This window comes from Leucoraja erinacea, chromosome 2, assembly GCF_028641065.1.
Source record: "Leucoraja erinacea ecotype New England chromosome 2, Leri_hhj_1, whole genome shotgun sequence".
Lineage (NCBI taxonomy): Eukaryota > Metazoa > Chordata > Chondrichthyes > Rajiformes > Rajidae > Leucoraja > Leucoraja erinaceus.
Window position 1 is genome coordinate 93,652,624 of NC_073378.1, and position 22,367 is coordinate 93,674,990.

General features: G+C 40.1%; 1 protein-coding gene across 2 annotated transcripts in view; it reads right to left on the reverse strand.

Moving 5' to 3' along the window:
• Window positions 1–13,316: 13,316 nt before the first annotated feature.
• sp4 (sp4 transcription factor) overlaps window positions 13,317–22,367 on the reverse strand; it is a 76,377-nt gene continuing 67,326 nt past the window's right edge. For both annotated transcript variants that reach the window (XM_055661415.1, XM_055661423.1), the window contains exon 6: window positions 13,317–15,680. In XM_055661415.1, coding sequence (XP_055517390.1) covers window positions 15,430–15,680 — 251 coding nt within the window. In that variant the 3' untranslated portion in view covers window positions 13,317–15,429. The remainder of the gene's footprint in view (window positions 15,681–22,367) is intronic.

The window sequence follows — 22,367 nt, forward strand, 5'->3', positions numbered from 1 at the left end:
TTCAGGGACTTGGCAATGGGCCTGAATGAACTACACTACAGTTGTTACTGACTTTATAAGGAAATGAGCAAAGGAATGTATCCCCACCAAGACCATCTGAGTGTTCCCTAACCAGAAACCTTAGATGAACCAGGAGGTCAGTAATCTAATGTGGACCATATCTTGGGTATTCATGTCTGGTGATAGGAAGTCCAGGCACCACCTAGATAAAGGCCATCAGAAAAGCAAAGAGCCAATTTAGGTCTAAATTAGAGGATGAGATGGATGTGCGACAGATTATGCAGGGCTTGCACGCTATCACGTCCTACAAGGTAAAACCAAGTGGTAGATGAAGCGATAATGCGACATCATTCCTAAATGAGCTTAATCCTTTCAACGGTAGACAAAAATGCTGGAGAAACTCAGCGCGTGAGGCAGCATCTATGGAGAGAAGGAAATAGGCGACGTTTTGGGTCGAGATCCTTCTTCAGACCGTCTTTCAATATCACTTCAAAAGTTAGAACATCCACATACCTTTTCGGCCTCCAAAGCCCCAGCAGTTTTGTCATCTCAGTTACTGAAGATCCTCCATGAGACTGAACCGTCCTTTATGAGACTGAACCCTCAGTAAGGTACTGACATGGGTAGAAAATTGGGTGGCAGACAGGTAACAAAGAGTAGGGATTAACGGGACCCTTTCAGAATGGCAGGCAGTACCTGTGGGTTCACACTAAGCTGGATGGCAGTGTGAACTGTGAGGAGGATGCTATGAGGATGCAGGGTGACTTGGACAGGTTGGGTGAGTGGGTAAATGCATGGCAGATGCAGTTTAATATGGATAAATGTGAGGTTATCCACTTTGGTGGCAAGAACAGGAAGGCAGATTATTATCTGAATGGTGTCATGGTATGAAAAGGGGAAGTACAACATGATCTGGGTGTCCTTGCTCATCAGTCACTGAAAGTAAACATGCACGTACAGCAGACTGTGAAGAAAGCTAATGGCATGTTGGCCTTCATAACAAGAGGAATTGAGTATCGCAGCAAATACATCCTTCTACAGTTGTATAGAGCCCCAGTGAGACCACACCTGGAGTATTGTGTGCAGTTTTGGTCTCCAAATTTGAGGAAGAACATTCTTGCTATTGAGGGAGTGCAGCGTAGGTTCACAAGGTTAATTCCCGGGATGGCGGGACTGCCATATGTTGAAAGAATGGAGCGACTGGGCTTGTATACACTGAAATTTAGGATGAGAGGGCATCTTATTGAAACATATAAGATTATTAAGGGATTGAACACGCTGGAGGCAGGAAACATGTTCTCGATGTTGGGGGAGTCCAGAACCAGGGGCCACATTTTAAGAATAAGGGGTAGGCCATTTAGAACGAAGATGAGAAAAAACTTTTTCACCCAGAGAGTTGTGAATCTGTGGAATTCTCTGCCTCAGAAGGCAGCGGAGGCCAATTCTCTAGATGCTTTCAAGAGAGAGTTAGAGCTCTTAAAGATAGCAGAGTCAAGGGATATGGGGGGAAGGCAGGAATTGGGTATTGATTGTGGATGATCAGCCATGATCACAATGAATCCGGGTAGGCGGCGTGACTAACGTCGCAGCGGCCTCTGCAGTCCGACTGTCGTTTTTTAAATTTTTTGTCTCGTTTGTATGTAGTTTTTTTTGGTTTTTTTAAAACTGGGTATGTGTGTGGGGGGCAGGGGGGTGGGGAAACTTTTTAAAATCTTTCCCCTGCACGGAGAACCCGACCGTTTATCTGTCAGGTCTCCGTTGTCGTTGGGGCCGAGCACCGTGGAGCGGCCTCCAACCGGAACGACCTGGGGCTCCAGTCGCGGAGCTGTGGACTTACCCACCATCGTGGAGCTGGCCGAGTTCAGAGCGGGAGGAGCGGTGGTGGCGCTGCTGCGGCCCGACCCAGGAGATTAAGGGGCTTCAACCGCCGGCCCAGTGGATGGTGACACCGGGAGCCCGCGGGTCCATGCTGGGAGACCGCGTTTCGGGGCTTCCGCAATGGCGACTTCTCCCGCCCGAGTTGTGGGGTTGAGGATGACCTGGAGCAGGGCCTTACATCGCCTGGCGCGGCTTTAAATGGCCACGGGACTTGTTAGTGCACGCCGGGGGCACCAACACCAAGACCCGGAGCGTGGCCTTGCATCACCCGGCGTGGCTTTATAATTGCCTGCGGGACTTATTTACCATCGCCCGCCGGAGGCTTTGACTCTGACATCGGGAGGAGAATGAGGCGTGCAGGGGAGAGATAAGACTTTGCCTTCCATCACAGTGAGGAGGAGATTCACTGTGATGGATGTTCGTGTAAATTGTGTTGGTGTGTGTCTTGGTTCTTCTTCTTGTTTGTATGACTGCACAAACCAAATTTCGTTTGAACCTCTGGGTTCAAATGACAACAAATAAATTGTATTGTATTGTAATGGCGGTGTGAGTTCAAAGGACCGCATGGCCTACTCCTGCCCCCATTGTCTATTGTCTAAAGCACCCGGTCCCGAAGGTGTACTTAATCACAGTTTTGAAACCTGTGCAGACTAACTGACTGGGGTTTTTGTAGACATCTTCAACATTTCATTACTAAGGACCGAGATTCTCACCTGCTTTAAAACGACATCAAGAAGAGCAAGGTGACGTGCCTCAATGATGACCAGCCCGTGCTTCTCTCGTCCACGGTGATGGAGTGTTTTGAGAGGTTGGCTATGACACATATCAATACCGACCTTAGTAAGGACATGGACCCACTATAGACTTCCTACCGCCACAATAGATCAACAGAGGGCCGTGTTTGGAAGAAGCTCTCATAGGGCTGCGGCCTACAGGGGAAACCATCGAGCTGGTCCCTGTGGCCAAACACAAAACCCGGCATACTGCAGCCTGGAAGGAGCAGCCCACCGAGCTGGCCCTTGCCCGTCCCCCGAACCCAGAGACTGGGAGGATGGAGCCGGTGACGATGACGGACATGACTAGCGAGGTGCAAGGTCAGTAGAGGAGGAGAGGGAACGCTGGTCAGCTTGGACTCGGTGGGCTGAAGGGCCTGTTTCCATGCTGTATCAATAAACTAAACTAAACTAAAAAGGCAGCCAATGCAATACCATCATCCCTAACCACACTCTCATTTCATTCCTACCATTGGGAAGAAGGTGCAGGAACATATAAACTATAGCCACCAGATTCAAGAACAGCAACCATCCCAGCAACCATCACACTATTGAACGCTACACAGCACTAACCTCAGCAACTTTAATCTTCTGTGGACTGTGTCTTTGTTTGCACCACGGACCTTGTCTTTCTTTTGCATTATTATGGTTACCTAGTATTACGGTTATTAATTTATTGTATTTTTGATTGTCATATATTATTCTTGTGTTATTGCATTTACGAGTCTGTTAAACTGCAGCAAGTAAGAATTTCAATATCCCAATATTAGTACATATGACAATTAAACACGCCTCTTGCCTCGAGCAGGGAACAGACTGAACTTCAAAGGATTGCTGCAGAGGCAAGTGTTAAATGTTGTGACTTTGAATGAGGGAATGTAGCTGTAAATGTAAAAGGTCTTATTGCACCTGACAAACAGGCACCCTGGAAGAATTTATCTGCTCAAAGTACATTGAGGTATGTGTAAGAAGGAACTGCAGATGCTGGTTTAAACCGAAGATGGACATAAAAAGCTGGAGTAACTCAGCGGGACGGGCAGTATCTCTGGAGAGAAGGAATGGGTGACGTTTCAGGTCGAGTCTGGTCTGAAGAAGGGTCTTGACCCGAAATATCACCCACTCATTCTCTATAGAGATGCTGCCTGTCCCGCTGTTACTCTAGCTTTTTGTGTCTACATTGAGGTATTATACATTTTAAGTATAACGATACCAGTCAGTGATTAAATACAGTTTCAATTATTGCAATCACAAAGCACACTGGGTTGACACTAATGGCCATGTAAAACTGCATATTTAAAGTGGGAGTACATCTCAACTGACAGAGTAATCTATGTGTTATTGCTTTTGCAGGTCTGGTATTTAAATGTCCCCTGAAATCGTCTAGGAAGTTATTCAGCTGTACAATTTTGCTGTTGCAGAGAAAAAATGAACTTGGACAGACCATTAAACTTTGACCAAGGTACCAAATTCAGATGTGATAAAATGTTTCTCTGTCTATTGCTTTGCAGGGTCACAAACATTTGACAACCTGACATACTAAACCTTGCAGAATCAGACCTCCCAGATATCTCCACCAGAATCTCACGGTAAATTCTATCCCACAGGCAAGACAAACCCCCTTGAAGGGGTGGTGTGGTGGTGTATTGGTGCATTGGCCTCGGGAGTTTTCAACACCATCTCACAGCATTAGATCAGACGCAGCCAATCCTCCCGATTACCAACTCCAAAATTGCTCAGCTGATGAATCGGCGTTCCTCTATATCAAACAACACTTGGAAAAAGCAAGGACACAAAATCCACTCCGGGTGGGGACTGCAGTGTCATTAAGAGTAGCTGAGTATCACCATTGTAGACCAACAAATAGCCTCTAGGTTGGATTTGTGGCAGATTGTGAGTGAACCCACAATGACCTCATTTTTACCTTTGGCAGATATGTCAGTCCTTGTCGTTATTAAGGACAGCAGGAGTGACCGCAGCACAGTCCTTGAAGAAGTAAAATATTTTCTTGATATAGATGGTACCTATTATTGTTAACACTGAAATATTGGAAATATTCAACATATCAGGTGGCATTCGCAGGAAGAGAAACAGAATAAACATTCCAGGTCCAAGACCCTTCATTTTCGACCTGTAACATTGATCCATGATGTTCAAGTTTTATTTCCAATTCCACTGCAAAAAGTTTTGGGCAAGCAATGTGTGTATTATGATTAACTAGCTGCCTGACCCAGAGAGGCAGAGAAGCAGAGGCTTTGTCAGAAGAATCACCTGTTGAAATGTTGAGATTATAATTATAATTATAATAATTAAAGTATAACCAGAGTAGAAAATGGTTTCATTTTGCAGCCCAAAAAATTATGTTATGGTTAACATTTGATGATATATTTAATTCCTATTTTAGAACATTTTTTGGAACATGTAATCTTTACATCAACGCAGCAGCTCCTATGCTCCTTTATTGCTCACAACATTGCCCCCCCACCAAATCTGATGTTTCCCTAATTCAAAAGAAAGGTCCCAACATCCTGGAAGTAAACAGTAAATTTATTTCATTAAATCACATGAGCCAGGCTGAAATTCTATTGTAACATAAGTCCAGGGAACTTCTATTAATAGTGCAGCAATGACTATTTAAGAACTGTTGGTTCAGAGGGATTTGAATCATGGAGCAACATTAGACACTTAACTCACCTTTAATGCAACCACATACTTTTATACTGAATGATGGTTAGGTGTACAAGATGATTTATGTTATCCGTACTATGTTGAAAGGCTACTGTATTCTCTGTGCATTTTATACCACGTGTGGTGAATTCAATATGAAATAGCTGTTATTTAATTGTGAGGTATTCTAGGGATCAACTCCAACACATTCTTTGTTTCTGAGATTGGTCAGGCATTTATGGAGTGAGTCAATGCTGATTGATGTAAACAAATAGCTGCAGCTTGAAATCTTGACAAAATAGCATTAAATAGTAAAATAGTGCAATAAATGCTTTATTCGATTAGGATGTCTAACAGAGCTCACTAGGTTTTCTAAAAAACATTTTTTAGAGTTTTTGGAGCAAAAAAGAGTTGCTGTATTAATCTCGATCACAGTCTTTAGAAATGATCTCAAGCAAAGATATTATAATTGCAAAGGACTACGACCTATTATGAACATTAAATGTTTAAGTAACATTAATGCATATTGATTGTGGTGTTTTGACACTAAGAAGGTTGTGTAAATCACTTATTTGACTACTGTCCTAATCTCCTGATTCCCATTATCCCACGCACAGAACATTGTAAGAGGTAATAAAAACAATCAACGTTGTCTAATAGCTCGTGAAGGTTGCAATTGCTGGAAAATTAATAGAATTAACAATTTATAAGAAAACTGCATGTTCAGGAAAACCGAAACGGACTGGAAACATGTAGAAACAATGTATCTGAAAGAAAATGTTCAAACATCGTGTGATTTTTCAGAAGGGGCAAAGTCAGGTTGGAGAAACTCCATTCAGTTGCATTGATCAGAACAGATCACCATTTGCTGAAGGAAAGGTACGAGAAGAAGAACTTCAGTAGTTCTAGGAAATATGAAGTTTTAAATAGTAGTGTGAAGGCTGATTAAATGTGCATTTAGAGAAATGCTAGAACGCCTAAGGATCTAGTTAAATAGAATTCTGTAAAATTCTGTCAAAATTTCACGTTGTAAAAATGTCATTATGTAAATATACGAACCGGCAGTATTTTTCCCGCCGATATATTAATTTACGGGAATTAAACACTAAATTCCTTCCATTTGGCCTATAAATTAATGACAATGAGATTTTAAAATCATGTTATATTGTGAATTATTGTGTGAATGTTATTTGAACACTTAGGCTATTTAAAAATGTTAACTTTTTCTTAAGAAATGGATAGATGTTTAGATCTAGTAATTTAATTTTGCAATTAGCTACAATTGGGTAACTAACTAATTATATGCTTTAATTTCAGGTCATCCAAGTACGATTGTTTCAACTTTGTTTCAGAATGCTTCAATCTATAATAACTGAAAATTTCATTCAGTTTTCTTAATTTTTAAGAAAGTTATGGGCTTTTGACTGTCCTTGGTCACAGCTTTTGAGTTAAGTCAATGGAAAAGCAATAGGGAACAAGATGCTAATTTCAGAGTATGAAAATGGCCATAACGTTTTTTTAATACTGTAGATATGAAAGTGAATTAGGTGTCAAATTAAACTTCTTTTTATGCTTTATCTGATGGGATAAATTGCAGACTTGATTTTTTAAATCTCAAAATTTTGTAACATTGCTAACTGATGCACTGCAGTCTGTTGACGGTGCTATTGTTTCCTGTATAATTTTTGCTGTTATCTTATTAAACATCTTCTGGAAGTCTAAAAATAATAGAGCCACGGGCTCCCCTTTATCCACAGCAAATGTTATTTTCCCAGAAAATTCAAAGAAATTGGTCACAGCAATTTGCCTTTTACAAAACTATGTTGACTTTGCTTGATTACTTTGACTTTTTAAGGATCCTACAATAAAATCTTTAACAGTAGCTTCTACCATTTTTCCTCTGACTTTCCTGCCTTTTATCTCTTGCTATTTGAATAAAGGAGTTAAATTTGTTGTTTTCAGATTAATGAAAGATTTCCCAAATGTAGGAAATTACAGAAAATTAGAACAGACACATCTATCATTATATTCCGCACTTCTTTTAAGACTCTAGAATAAATAAATCTCCTCAGGACCCAAAGACTTTCAGAATGCAATTCCAACAATTTGCTCTGTACTCCAATTGTAAATTTCCTGCTACTTTCCTCCTCTCCAATTCCTGATTTACAGCTGTTTCTGATATTATTTCATAGGAAATGGTAAGTGGGGCGGTTGGGTTTAGAAATATGCCAAATATAAGAAACAGCCATTTAACATTCTTATACTATGCTAATTACATTTATTTAAGATGACTTAAGTTTGTAAAATCCCTAAATGCACGAGTTACAATTATGTAAACCTATTAATTGTGAAAACTACAATTTAAAACTATACTCTGCACGGATAAAACACAGTGTACTTACTTGGCAAAGCTTGCTGGGATACTTAACCAAAGAAAAAGTCTCAAGAGACCAGGAAAAGGAGAGTCAGTAGTTTAATGCCAGCTGTTCAAGCTGTACAGACAATCCAAGGACATTCGTATATTGGAAGATAAACTAAAGGGAGATTCTTCCAGTCTGTTCTGAATTGTTTGGTGATGTTACTATAGAGAACAAAGACAATGTGCAGGGTGCTGAGAGCAATATGGTGCATGTGGGATGGGCTGTGGTTACTTGTTCACTGGCAATATTAATGTATGGTCAATCATCGTCTTTGTCTCAGTTGTGTTTAACCAGCAGTGTATTCTGATGATCTCAGAGACTCTTTGATTAAAGATTCTTCTTTGCATTCTCACTTTGATCCAATAAATATTTGCTATACCTATACTTCTGGAGTCTGATGAATGGGCCACCACACCGAAATGTTACTTGTTACAATCTTCAATTGTGTAGTCGGCTGAAACAGATCTGCCATCTTGTTCTCTATTATTATTTTCCCACACTCTCTATAGCACCAATGCTAATTCCTTTTCTTCGGTCTCTTATCTATTGTTGTTCATTTCGAGCTGGCTTAATTACTTACTCTAATTTTTCATTCCTTATTAATCATTTAGTCATTTTTAATATATTTTTAAATATTTTAACCAATCTTCTGACCTTCCATCTCTGTGTTGTCCTTTACGTTTGATGCTTTCTAACTTATTTTGCTAACCAGGCCTAGTGTGTTCTCCCTTTGTAATTTTTCTTTCCCAATGTAATCTACTTGCTGTTTTGGGGGAAAATCCATTAAATGCCTACCATGGTATCTCAAATGATTCCTTAATTTGATTTTAGTCAGCTTTGTTTATGTTCATGAAATGTAAACTTTGTTTTCATTTGTTTCTTCATTACCCTTTATTTCAATTTAAAATACTAATCTTGGTTTCATTTTCTCTTCCAAATTGAATGTAAAATAATCATATCATTATCAGTGCTAAGGATGCAGCCATAATGTTATCAATTAAAACCTTTACCATTTCAAAAAAACCTGCTCTAACATAGAGATTGATCATCCATAGAATGTGCTGTTGCAAGAAATTAGGCTGAAAATGTAGTTATGAACTTTGTAATTTTCCCTTTGTGTTCTCCCTTTATAATGTTTCTTTCCCAATATAATCTACTTGCCACGAAGACAACCCTAACCCATTGGATTCTTCTATTCTACAGGTAGATAATTATCCCTCACAATTATTTCTGTCAAACTCCCATTAGTTTTATGCTCTATCAATGGGTCAGTCACTTCAATTTTCAGAAGTTCAATGCTACACTTGATTTTGATCATTTTTGTTTTGACATGTAGCATGGCTCTTCTCTGCTTTATGACAAAATATTATTAACATCTTCACTTCATTTCAATTCCAACGTTCGGAAACCTACCAGCCCTTTTGCAACAATATGTTTTGGAGAAGTTATCAACATATGCATGAGAATTTTTTGTTCAGGTTGTGTAACTAATTTAATGTACCTAGCATTAGTCAGTTTTCGACGAGCTATTTCAAAATTAACATTTTGGGATTTGGATATGGAAAAGGATTTCATTCAATGCTTAGCAGCAAGGTCTTAATTTTTGCATCAAATTTTTTAAATAGAATAACCCCATCACCTGTCGCATACAACATATAATCCAACATTTTCGCCACCTCCAAAAGGGATCCCACTACTGGGATCCAGTATCTTCCCATCTCCACCCCTTTCTGCTTTCCACAGAGACTGTTCCGTCCGTAACTCCCTGGTCCACTCGTCCCTTCCTACCCAAACCACCCCCTCCCCAGGTACTTTCCCCTGCAACCGCAGGAGATGCAACACCTGTTCCTTTACCTCCCCCCTCGACTCCATCCAAGGACCCAAACAGTCTTTCCAGGTGAGGCAGAGGTTCACTTGCAACTCCTCCAACCACATCTACTGCATCCGCTGTTCCAGGTGCCAACTTTTCCACATAGGCGAGACCAAGAGCAGGCTCGACGATCGTTTCGCTGAACACCTCCACTCAGTCAGTCTTACCCAAGCTGATCTCCCAGTGGCCCAGCACTTCAACTCCCCCTCCCATTCCCAATCTGACCTTTCTGTCCTAGGCCTCCTCCATTGTCAGTGAGGCCCAGTGCAAATTGGATGAACAGCACCTCATATTTTGCTTGGGTAGTTTACACCCCAGCGGTATGAACATTGACTTCACTAACTTCAGGTAGCCCTTGGTCTCTCTCTTCATCCCCCCCCTTCCCAGTTCTCCCACTAGTCCCACTGTCTCCGCCTACATTCTTTGTCCTACCCCCTCTCCTGACATCAGTCTGAAGAAAGGTATTGACCTGAAACATTGCAAATTCCTTCACTCCATAGATGCTGCCTCACCCACTGAGTTTCTCCAGCTTCTGCAGCTCTTTCTTAAACATAAAAATATCAGCAACTATTAAGTGAAAAACTATTTAAAACAGTGTCATACATATGACCTCTGCAGCAACTAAATTTTATTGTAGTTTTATGTTTTAAGGTACATCTTAAAAGGAGAAAACAAGTATAACGGATGAGATGTTCAGAGGGGTAATCCTAAAATGGGTCAGTGGTGGAGCAATTAAATTTATGAATGATCAAAACTAGGAGCAAATATATCTCAAAGCACTGAGTGACTGGGAGAGAACTGAGCTAGGACATGGCAAGGGTATTTAAAAATGGATGAACATTTTCATAATGAAATGTTCCTTATCAATGTAGGTCAGCAAGCAGTGATGAAATGGATGCACAATTTTGGATAGTCTCTGGTTAATAGAGAATAGTAGAGGGGAGACTGGTTTAGAGTAAACATTTCAATAAGGTAAATATTCCAATGGAGGCTTCAGCAGCAGATAGTTTGGAAACATAGTTTGGATATTACAAAGAGTTCCAGTACTGTAGATGTGGTTTTAAACTCACTTTGGAGTCACATCTGTCAACAAGCTTGGAAATGGTCAGGTTCAGATAAATGTCAAGTCAGTCGTCAACTTTATTTGTCACATACACATAAAAGATGTGCAGTGAAATGAAAGTGGCAATGCCTGCAGATTGTGCAAAAAAATTACAGAACAGAATAGAACAGAATCAGTATTTACATATTAGAGAAAAAAAACAGCAATTTTAAAAAGACACAGCACAACAGTAAGTTGGTACAGTAAATTAGTCCCTGGTGAGGTAAGAGTTTACAGTCCTGATGGCCTGTGGGATTAAACCCTTCTTTTCCTGTTTTTAAAGCATGACGGCTGAGGCATTTGCCTGACCGTAGCAGCTGGAACAGTCTGTTGCTGGGGTGGTAGGTGTCCCTCATAATGTTGCTGACTCTGGATCTGCACTTTCTGATGTATAGGTCCTGCAGGGGGGCGGGTGTAGTTCCCATAGTGCGTTCGGCCGAATGCACTACTCTCTGCCAGAGCCTTCTTGTCCTGGGCAGAGCAGTTCCCAAACCAGATTGTGATGTTGCCGGACAAGATGCTTTCTACAGCCCCAGCGTAGAAGCACTGGAGGATCCTCAGAGAGACTCTGAATTTCCTCAGCTGCCTGAGGTGGTAAAGGCGCTGCCTTGCCTTACTCACCAGTGCGGCAGCATGTGATGTCCATGTCAGATCCTTTGTGATGAGGACTCCAGGTATTTAAAGCAGCTCACCCTGTCCACAGTAACCCCATTTATCTCCAGTGGCGTATATGTCCTCGGATGTTGTGCCCTTCTAAAGTCCTCATTCAGCTCCTTAGTTTTTATGACATTCAAGAGGAGGCTGTTGTCCTGCCACCAGAGTGCCTGATCAGCCACCTCCTCCCGGTAGGCTTTCTCATCGTTATCGGAGATCAGGCCCACCACCAGTGTCATCAGCAAACTTGATTATGGAGTTGGAGCTGAATCTGGCCAGTCATGTGTGTACAGGGAGTACAGTAGGGGGCTGAGGACGCAACCCTGGGGCGATCCTGTGTTCAGGGTGAGGGTGTTCAATGTGCCTTGACTACCTGGGGCCTGGCGGTGAGAAAGTCCAGGACCCAGGCACACAGGGGAGTGTTAAGCCCCAGTTCTAGCAGCTTCTCAGCAAGTCTGGTGGGGATGATCGTATTGAAGGCTGTACTGGTCAAGGAACAGCATCCTCACATTGCCCCCCTTCTGGCTGTCAAGGTGAGAGAGAGCGGTGTGCAGAATCTGGGAGACCGCATCGTCCGTGGATCTGTTCGGACGGTATGCGAACTGTAGCATTTCATGACCACCGAGGTGAGGGCCACCGGTCAGTAGTCATTCAAACAAGCTGGAGAGGCATTCTTTGGTACAGGTACAATGATGGATCTTTTGAAGCAGGCAGGGACCACGACCTGGCCAGGATGAAGGTTGAATATTGTAGTGAGCACTGGAACTAGCTGAGTAGCACAAGACTTAAGTACTCGCCCAGATATACCATCTGGGCCTACAGCTTTCCTCGTGTTCACACGTGTCAGAGCCCTCCTCACGTCATGTTCGGACAACGAGAATGTGTGCACATCCCCAGTGGAGGACCTCCCTCCAGCCTCGCAGGCCAGCACGCTGGCGGTGTTGTTGTTAGCCGGCGAGCTAGGGGTGATGTTGCCCGTCTCGAATCGTGCATGGAAAGATAATAAAAATAAAATGATGGGTCTTTACCCCAAAGAGTATGGAGGGCACTGTATGTTGCTAAAATAAGATAGATGGAGTTGGAGAATGTTTGAGAGACCAGATGGACCGAATAGCCTGCTTCTCTGCAACCAATTTTGTCATTTATTATAATATCCGGGACCACCTTCCACTCAATTTGTTACCCGTTAGAATACATCGATTGACAAAAGTTGTTGCTGCTGTAGTCACTCTACCCAACTTTGTTTAAATAGACACTCTCAAATATCAGTGACAAGAGTGAATTCAAGTAATACTATGAACAGATTATTTGATAAATTATACTGCATTGATACAATTCCACTGTGTTGGGGAAACCCTGTTCAGTACGATGGAATAGAGAAGCACTGGTTCAAATGAAAGGAACTTTCAGTCCTAATTGTTGGTACGGGAGGGAAAGAGGAGTGATAAATCATGGGAAGTTATTGCCTGAGCAGCTTTATAACCGCTGGCCACATGGGATAGTGATGGGAGCCTGCGAGTGAATATATCCCACCCCACTGAGCTGTGCTAAATTAAACAGTCGGAACAAAGAAAGTAACTATGGTCAAAGAAAAAGTCATGTTGACCATGAAGGAAATTAAATCATGCATTGATTTTCATGAATCCATTGCTGAATAAACAGCATATGTACAAAAAGAGTTTTGGAACATCTGAACTAAAGAACAAACAGTATTTGCACGACATTTAGTATCATCACCCCTGTTTTAATATGCACTGTGGGTCTTGTGTTCGTTCAGTTTATTTTCCACTTGGACATTTTTATTTGCCTACTGAAAGCAAACGACAAGCCCTTTGTGGTTTACTGGAAAAAAATAAATCAAGAAGTTATGGAAGTAAGCATTTAATGTAATCTCTCCTACTCTGCAAGGACAAATAAAACAATTATCAATTATTGAAGGAACACACACAAGGCTCTTAACTTAAAGGATATTTTAATGGACAAGTTCAGTTTCCTGCAGCAGGTGAAAAAAAAACATTTTTTCCCCCCACAAAATGTACTCTTTTATACAAATCTGCATTATAAAAATGTGAACAAATCATGCCTTTAAGGCCATACTGGCAGAATCCATTATTAAAAGTTTATGATGCCAGGAAAACACATTTTAAAAAAAGATTTACAAGTGAATTATTGTAACAAAATATTCAGGTTAATAATCTTGTCGTAGAAAGTCTGATATTCAAAATCAAAATTTCTATCCCTCCCCAAACACCACCAATAATATTTCCTTTTAATCATTACTTTTTTTTTTACACATTAATCGTGTACTTTTTAATTCTTAAACATCTGTAAGTTACTTAGAATTTAGTTTTATGGGCAATTATTGATTTTTAATCATTACATGCATGATTATAACCACAAATGGAAGCAGACATAAGTTAAAGCAAAAGTACCATGCAAGGCCAGAAACAACCTGTGTAATCACAATAAAGGTAGTTAATGACTATAATGATGCAAATCTATATAGATAAATTTTATATTTCACTGCTCTCCAAAAAGACAAGTTTACTTGCACCTACAAATACATGAACTTCATTCCTGGCCTTGCAGAAGAAAATAAAAAATACCTGTGATAAATAATAAATCAACTGTAATTTTCTACAGCCATGTCCACTTGCGACAGACACCAACTCACTGGAAAATTGCAAGTATTACTAATGGCAACACTCACCATTTATAGAACTATACATATCATAATTCTTTCGTACAGCTATACGAAATTAAGACCAACAAAGTACACGCCAGTTGGTGGTATAAACATATTTATACAAAAAGGAATGAGCACTAAATCAGTCTTCAGGAGATGTGCTGGGACCCAGGTCAAATCTGTGCCTAGCCAATCTCCAGGAGTAGGCCTTATCAAAGATAGTTTAAATAGGTATAAAGCAGATACTAAATGAATCAAAGTTGGAACCAAGCAGCAAAAAAAAAAAAAAAAAACACCAATACAAAAGCAAATATAAAAAGGCTGAATATATGAATGAAAGTTGAACAACTAAACTCCCTCTCACAAGGTTAGTAACAGTTATCTGGTCCATGAAAATATTTTAACAAATCAACAAACTTCTGCTTAAACAATTGCAGTTGAATGAAAAATAAATCTTGACAGGAATACAAAAATTACATGCATAAGTTTAATTGCAAAAACTGTAAAGTAAATATTTGCTAAAAAAGAGCAGAATTTTGTTTTCAGACATATAGGAGTTGCACCAGTCTTTCTGTATCTAAAATTACCCTTGGTGGATATCCTCCAGTACAGATCCTGGAAAGTTATTCCAATAACTAAATAAAGCTGCAGATGTCAAACATGTAAGAAAATTATCATTGCAATTAAATGTTAAATACAATGGAGATGTATTCCATGTGTAAATAAAACCTGGAATAAAATCAACCTCCTTCCAGCAAGGCCGAATCAATAATATTATTAAGTGTTTCGAATCAATGCAGCAGCCTATCAACGTTTCTGGATCCACTTAAAAAAAACACGCATGCAAACGGTAAGAGGATGTAGAATTCTAAATTTCAACTATCATCCGCTCTAAGAGATTCGAAACATTTTAGAATAATCAACATGATTACCATCTGGTACAACTTGCCAAAAACAATGACAGAAAGCAAAACTACTAGGATTTTTTGTAAAAGGGCTCTCTTTCAATTAATAAAAGTCTGCAGATTAAGATTGAACAATTAAACTCCTTAAAAAGTAGTGCCACTGAACATCGTTTTTTTGAATTGTAGGAAAAATTAATTTGTTTACAACAGGGATCATCCAAATAGCATTTTGAGGGAAACAGAGGCAAGCTGCTGCACATTATTTCAATCCCAATATTCAACCACAGAAACAAAACAGCTACTTTGCACATGACTCCTTTGTCCAGCTAAAATGACAGACTCATCTGCATTACAGGTAACATTTGCAAACTAAAAATGCCTTTTAACTTCCCTACAGTGATTTCTACGTTTTTAATATGGGTTCTAAATTGAAGTAAGTTGAGAGTTATGGAATCTGGACCACTGCATATTATATAATCAATATTCATCTATGCTATTTGCCACAGCTGACATAGTTGGACTGGAATCCTGGGAAGCGGTGGTTATGGCAACTATCCTGGGCGAGACTAGAACTTCTGCCACAGATGCCTCCATGTCTGGCGAGATATTCCCAACAGTTTGAACAACTGCCGCACCTTTCTTGTTCTGATGGGTTTTGACATGTTTCGAAAGATGATCACTTCGCATAAACCGCTTTGAACATTCTGGGCAGGAAAACTTCTTCTCACCTACAAGAAATAAAATCAGATTGAATAAATTAACTAAGAAAATATTTAGTATCCCATTTTCAATTCACTTTTAAAGTGTCCACAAAGAACGATTGTCTTTTGCACTGGAACACTAAAATCATTTGCCCGGCACATCTATATACTTTAAAAAACTCTGTGTATGTGTGTGTGTGTGTGTGTGTGTGCGGGCGTGCGTGTGTGTGTCATTTTGCCTTTGAAACGTATTTTCTCGAAAACCAGACGTAAATACACGGAGATTTTTACATATTTCGGTAGCGATTTAACTCATGATTTCGGAAATCGACTCCTCTCTAAATTTGATCAATTATTTCCCCAGATTTTTAATAAATTTGTTCACAAAACGGACTGTTTTAAAAAAAAAACGATCGGCTGGCCCCCCCCCCCCCGCTGCTTTTCACCATCCTCACATCGCTCCGTGCCTCGCTCGCGGCCCGCAGGCTCACTCGGGACCACGCCCGCCCGCTCCACCCTCCCCCCCCCTCCCCGTACTTGGGGTCTGAAGCGTTCAGGAATCGGTCTTCTGTGACAACCCGGAGATAACCGACTGGCTCTGGGGGTACAGAGGGGATGCGCCGAGGATGCGAGGCCTAGGAGCTGAGGCTGACTCTGAGGCCAAGGGCTGCTGGGCGGCCCTACTCCTCTCCTCCCCCACCTCCCCCCCTCTCTCTCCCCCCCCCCCTCTTTCTCTCTCTCCCCTGCCCGAAACCCCCTTTTCCCCTCCACCCCACCCCTTCTCAGCCCCCCTCTCTCTCCTCCCTCTCTCTCCTCCCATCTCTCTCTTCCAATCCTCCCTCTCCAGAGCCTGCTGCGTTTTTTCGACATTTTTGTCTACCTTCGGTTTTCCAGTATCTGCAGTTTCTTCATGAACAAAACCTGATGTTTATTTTTGTTAGTTCATCAAAAGTTTATTTCTGTTAGTTTTTGATATTTTATGAAAAGTTTGTGTGTTGTTTTATTTCTCTCCCTCTCCTCCAAGGTTAGGTTTTCTGTTTGCCTTTATTTGCTTCAGTTTTGAACAAGCAGTTTGATTTCAGTTTTTTTTGCATTGTCAATAAACTTGAGAAAAACATAAGTTATTCTTTGCTTAAACCAGTTATCAGAAAAATATATTATGTTTGCCTTATGAACTTTAAGTTTATGAAAGAGAAAGAAAGAGATTAATAAAGACATAATAATTTTTATTTAGAGGTTCTCCGAGTCATAAAAATTACTTCAAGTGTTCCGCAACCAGTAAAAAGGTTGAGGAAAGCTGCTCCAGAGAAAATAATCCGTTATATATTCCATGTACCAAACATACTAAATAGAATAATGACATAAATAATTACTTGTACAAATATATCTCTGTCTGGCCCACCCTAAGGAGTGATTTTAAATTTGACAAGGTTCTGCAGGATAGACTGCTCTGGAAGGTTAGATTAGATTACATTAGATCTTTTACTAATCCTATACAGGAAATTACAGTGCCACAACAGCTTCAAGACAGACATAACACCACACATTTCCTCAGATAGCTTCCATACTTAATAAGTTAAAATACAATGAATGAATACTAAAAAAATGCAAAATTATTTTTGTGCATTATAAAACCTTATAGCAGCTGGTATACAAGACTTCCTATATCTCTCAGTTTTGCACATTGGTGCAATCAGTCTCTGACTGAAGATGCTGCTCTTGATCACCTTCAGGGCGTGGAGTGGGTGAGTGGGGTTGGTCATTATTGAACCCAGTAAATCACAAGGGATTCAAGAAGGGAGCAGAATGGATAGAAAATTTGCCTCATGGAAGGAAGCAGAGGGTGATGGTGGAAGGTTCTTTTTTGGACTGGAGACCTGTGACTAGTGGTGTGACAGGGGTCGGGGCTGGGCCCATTGCTGTTTGACATCAGTATCAATGATTTGGATGAGAACGTACATGGCATGATTAGCAAGTTTGCAGATGACACTAAAGTGGTGGTATTGCAGATAGTGAAAATGGTTGTCAAAAATTACAGCAGGGTCTTGCTCAGTTGGGCTGAGGAATGAATGATGGATTTTAATACAGAAAAATGTGATGGCGTTGCATTTTGAGAAGTCTAACAAAGGCAGGACCTACACAGTGAATGGCAGGGCTCTGGAGAGTATTGAGAGCAGAGGGATCTAGGTGGGCAGGTACATAGTTCCTTGAAAGTGGCATCACAGGTAGATTGTGTGATCAGAGAGGCTTTCGGCACATTGTCCGTCATCATGGGAGTATTGAGTATGGAAGTTTGGAGCAAATGTTACAGTTATTTACAACATTAGTGAGGCCATATTTACAGTACTGTGTTCAGTTTTGGTCACCGAGTTATAGAAAAGATGTTGAAAAGTTGCAAAGGGAGCACAGAAAATTTATTAGGGTGTTGCCAGGATTCAAGTGCCTGAGCTATAAGGGGAGGTTGAGCAGGCTAGGATTTTTTTTCCTTGGAGCCCAGGAGGATGAGGGGTGATCATATAGAGGGTTACAAAATTATGAGAGGAATAGATTGGGTAAATACATAGTCTTTATCCCTGGGTAGGGGAATTGAGGACCCGAGGACATAGGTTTAGGGTGAGGGTGGAAAGGTTTAATAGGAACCTGAGGTACCTATTTTTTACACTAAGTGTGGTGGGTGTATGGAGCGAGTTGCCAGAGGAGGTAGTTGAAGCAGGTACTAATGCAACATTTAAGAAACATTTAGACAGGTACATGCTTAGGATAGGTTTAGAGGGATATGCCCAAACTTAGGTAGGTGGGACTAGTGTAGCTTGGGCATGTTGCTCGGCATGTGCAAGTTGGGCCGTTTCCACGCTGTATTGTTCAAAAGATGCAGGCATCTGGTTTAAATGCCAGAAATAGATTTTTTTAAATGTCTACAATTCATGCAATTATAGTGAATACCAAGCAATTAATGCACTCCTTAGAAAAGATTACAGGAGTGACCAATGAAAAGACTACATACCATGCACGCAATATCCAAAGTTACATTGTCAGCCTCTAGAATCCGTATCTTTTTTAAATGTGACCCCAAATTCAATACTTTACCATGAGAGGAAACATCAGCCTGCCAAAAATCCTCTAGATTTTTAAATGAAGTCCCCTATCTTCTGATCTCCAGCCTGTCCAATCTTTCCCCAAAAGATAATCGCCTGTTCCAAGTATTACCCTAGTAAATCTTATTAACCGTTTCCCTTTTATTTACAGGTTTCCTTAAATAAGCAGGCCAATACAGTAAACAACTTTGTACCATCACCCTTTGTTTCAAATCATCAAGCCAACTTATGTATCCAATTAGCTAACTCTCCCTGGATCTTATCCGATCTAACTTTCCAGAGCAGCCTCCAATGAGGGACCTTGTCAAAAGTTGTGCCGATGTCCAATAAAGACCAGGTCTACCACCCTTATCTAATCGTAATATTCTACTGAAACTAACTTTTGTAATCATATTTGAAAATAATAGCTGCAAAATTCAGGAATGAAGTGAAAAGGCTGCTAACATTCTCTGGAATGGAAATGTTAAAATAGGAGTTTCAGCACCTTGGCTGTGAGACTAATCTTTTCATCAGCCAACTCCAGTGAACCTGCTTGTGCCGTTTCCATTCATTTCAAATGCATCAATGCCAAGCTAAATTTAGCAACTTGTGTTATCACCAAAAGCTTGAAGTCTGCACTAACTATAATCATTGCTGAACACATAATTAATTCCAACTTTTGCTACAACAAAGCTTCACAGAGAAATTCTGAACACGAACAGCCTCCTGGATAACTTTGTGGGGATGTATACAATCACTTGTACAATACTACAGTGCAGCAGTTCAGAGAAAAATCAGGAATTAACGTCTAAATTTCTAATCTATAGTAAGATGACTTTTGGTTTTGATCTGTTGTGTAAAATATGGTGGGCATGAACCTGTGGTGGGCATGAACCATACAATTACGATGCAAGAATGGCCAAATAGGGATTTCTGCAGGGGATTAATCAACGGATGGCATACCCACAGTCTGCTATTATTTCAGCTGCTTTTCTGATATTCAGTTTATCTCTTCAAATACCATTTTGCTAGGTCAGCCATATAAAAAATGAGATCTTATTTTAAAGGTACTTCATTGCATAAAATCGGTTGCAGAGCAAACGTTGGGTGTGAAATCGAAACTTTGTCTCTTATTTGGTGATATTTTTTACAAGAGCCATTTTTAGACGTTACAGAGTTTTGTTATACCCTGTGTATCCAAAATGTAATCCTATATTTAATAGCTGGTTCAGGATTGCCTATTTCTATATTAACCAAAATATATAACACAACATTAATGGGTGTCCCATCTAAACACTTCTCACAAAGGGGATGTCCAAATTAAGGAATCTTGGCATTTCAAACTATATTAATTTTCCTCGTAAATTTTACATGCTCCAAATGAGTGCTGTGCTATTCAATTAATAGATTGTGTTCCGGGCAAAATAAAGTGATCAATTCCTACTTAACGCGCTAATTCCGCTGCTCCAATAGTCTGCCGTTCACTTATGAACTGGCATTTGATACATGAACTTAATGGCAAAATGAAGCTGAAGAGAATCAAGTTAGACCTTCAGAAGCACAGTGCAGCATGAAACATTCACTTGACAATTTAACTAGTTTGTGTTAAGGAAATTCAATATAAATTAAAACTAAATGATTTCAATTAAAAGATAATTGATTACATGTTGTTTGAAGTGGCTACATCACATCAAGTGCTGGAGTAACTCAGCGGGCCAGGCAGCATCTCTGGAGCAAAGGGACAGGTGACGTTTTGGGTCAGACCTCTTCTTCAGACATCTGACCCGACCCGAAACGTCACCTGTTCCCTTCCTCCAGAGATGCTGCATGACCCGCTGAGTTATCCAGCATTTTGCGTCTATCTCAGCAAGAAAGTTTTCCGGCAAGTTGCAGCAAATACTGTGCTTTGTTTGGCAAGTCTTTTACCAGATTTTCTATTCAAATTTAATCTTTGATAAAGTATTTATGTTTACACATGTCTGATCTCTGAATAATATACAAAGGCCACAAGTAAATCATGTAAAGATTGAATCCACCTCAGGTTGACACACACTGACTTTCATTTGGTTCTGTTCTTTGTTGTTGAGTGGGTCCAACTATGAGGAAAGTTTTGAGCCTTGTCAAGTTACACTTTTACTACCAGATTAGTTGCTATAGAATCATCATCAACATCTCAAACTGGCAGTCATCTCAAGCCATAGAAAATATTACTCCATTTGGCATACAGTGCCCTGAAAACACATTAATAATTTACCATGCTTCTGCCTATCAGATGCAACTAAGCGCTGAGTCTGGGCAAGCTGCCACTGGCATTCTCTGCCTTTGCAGCTTTGTCTACAACACAAAAGTCACAAATATATTTCAGATCAAAATGTAACTCAAACCTTTGTTGATTGACCCAACTGAAAATTTTTAAAAACAAATTCTACAGTGAAACAAGAAATAAAATTAGCTAATTTGTACTCTGCTAGGTCATCTAATCACATTTGACATAAATTAAACTTGCCCCTGCAAGTTTAAATTATTTTAAATGTTTTCAATGGCAAGTTATTGACAGTGAAAGCAGCTAATTCCATAAGGAAAAGAATGCACCCTGGGCTTCAGGAATTGCTTTTTCCATAAACCAATCATAGAGTCATACAGCACGAAAATAGGCCCTTCAGCCCAACTTGCTGAAGATGCCCCATCTAAGCTTGACCCATTTGCCCACGTTTGGCCATATCCCTCTAAATAGGTATGTTACAAAACTTACCTTCAGCGGCGCTGCAGTTCTGCCACTGGCCGTGCGCACGAATTTGGCGCCTTTGAGAGGGGGGCATGATTAAAATGCCGTTTCTCCTGCCTGTCGGAGTCGATTTTCTCAGGCTGCTGCAGAGAAATCGCTCCGACATCCGTTTTATGAAGTTTTTTTAAAACATCGCTGGATAATTTAATTGCTGGAGTAAAATAAAAATCGACTTCTAACGTCGTCAACGCCGACAATGGGACGGATCTCCCGTACGAGACAAATAAGGGTAAACCGTTTATTTCACATATAAACTTGCTTCTTCGGATTACTTTAATCCAAATTTTACGTTGCGAAAAGGTGATTTAGGCCCCATACGAACTGCAGTGTTTTTCTTGCCAATATGGGGTTTAAATTCACCACAACCGCAACGTTCCAATCGATCGCATTCCACAAAAGCCCACTCGCAAGATGATTTAAATGGCCATTAATTTACGGGAATTAAACACTAAATTCCTTCCATTTGGCCTATAAATTCATGACAATGAGATTTAAAAATCATGTTACATTGTGAATTTTTGTGTGAATGTTATTTGGACACTTTGGCTATTTAAAAATGTTAACCTTTTCTTAAGAAATGGATAGAAGTTTAGATCTAGTAATTAAATTTTGTAATTAGCTACAATTGGGTAACTAACCAATCATATGCTTTAATTTCAGGTCATCCAAGTAAGATTGTTTCATATATGTTTCAGAATGCTTCAATCTATAATAACTAAAAATTTCATTCAGTTCTCTAAATTTTAAGAAAGTTATGGGCTTTCGACTGTCCTCGATCACAGCTTTTGAGTTAAGTCAATGGAAAAACAATAGGGAACAAGATTTCAGAGTAATTTCAGGTATGGAAATGGCCAT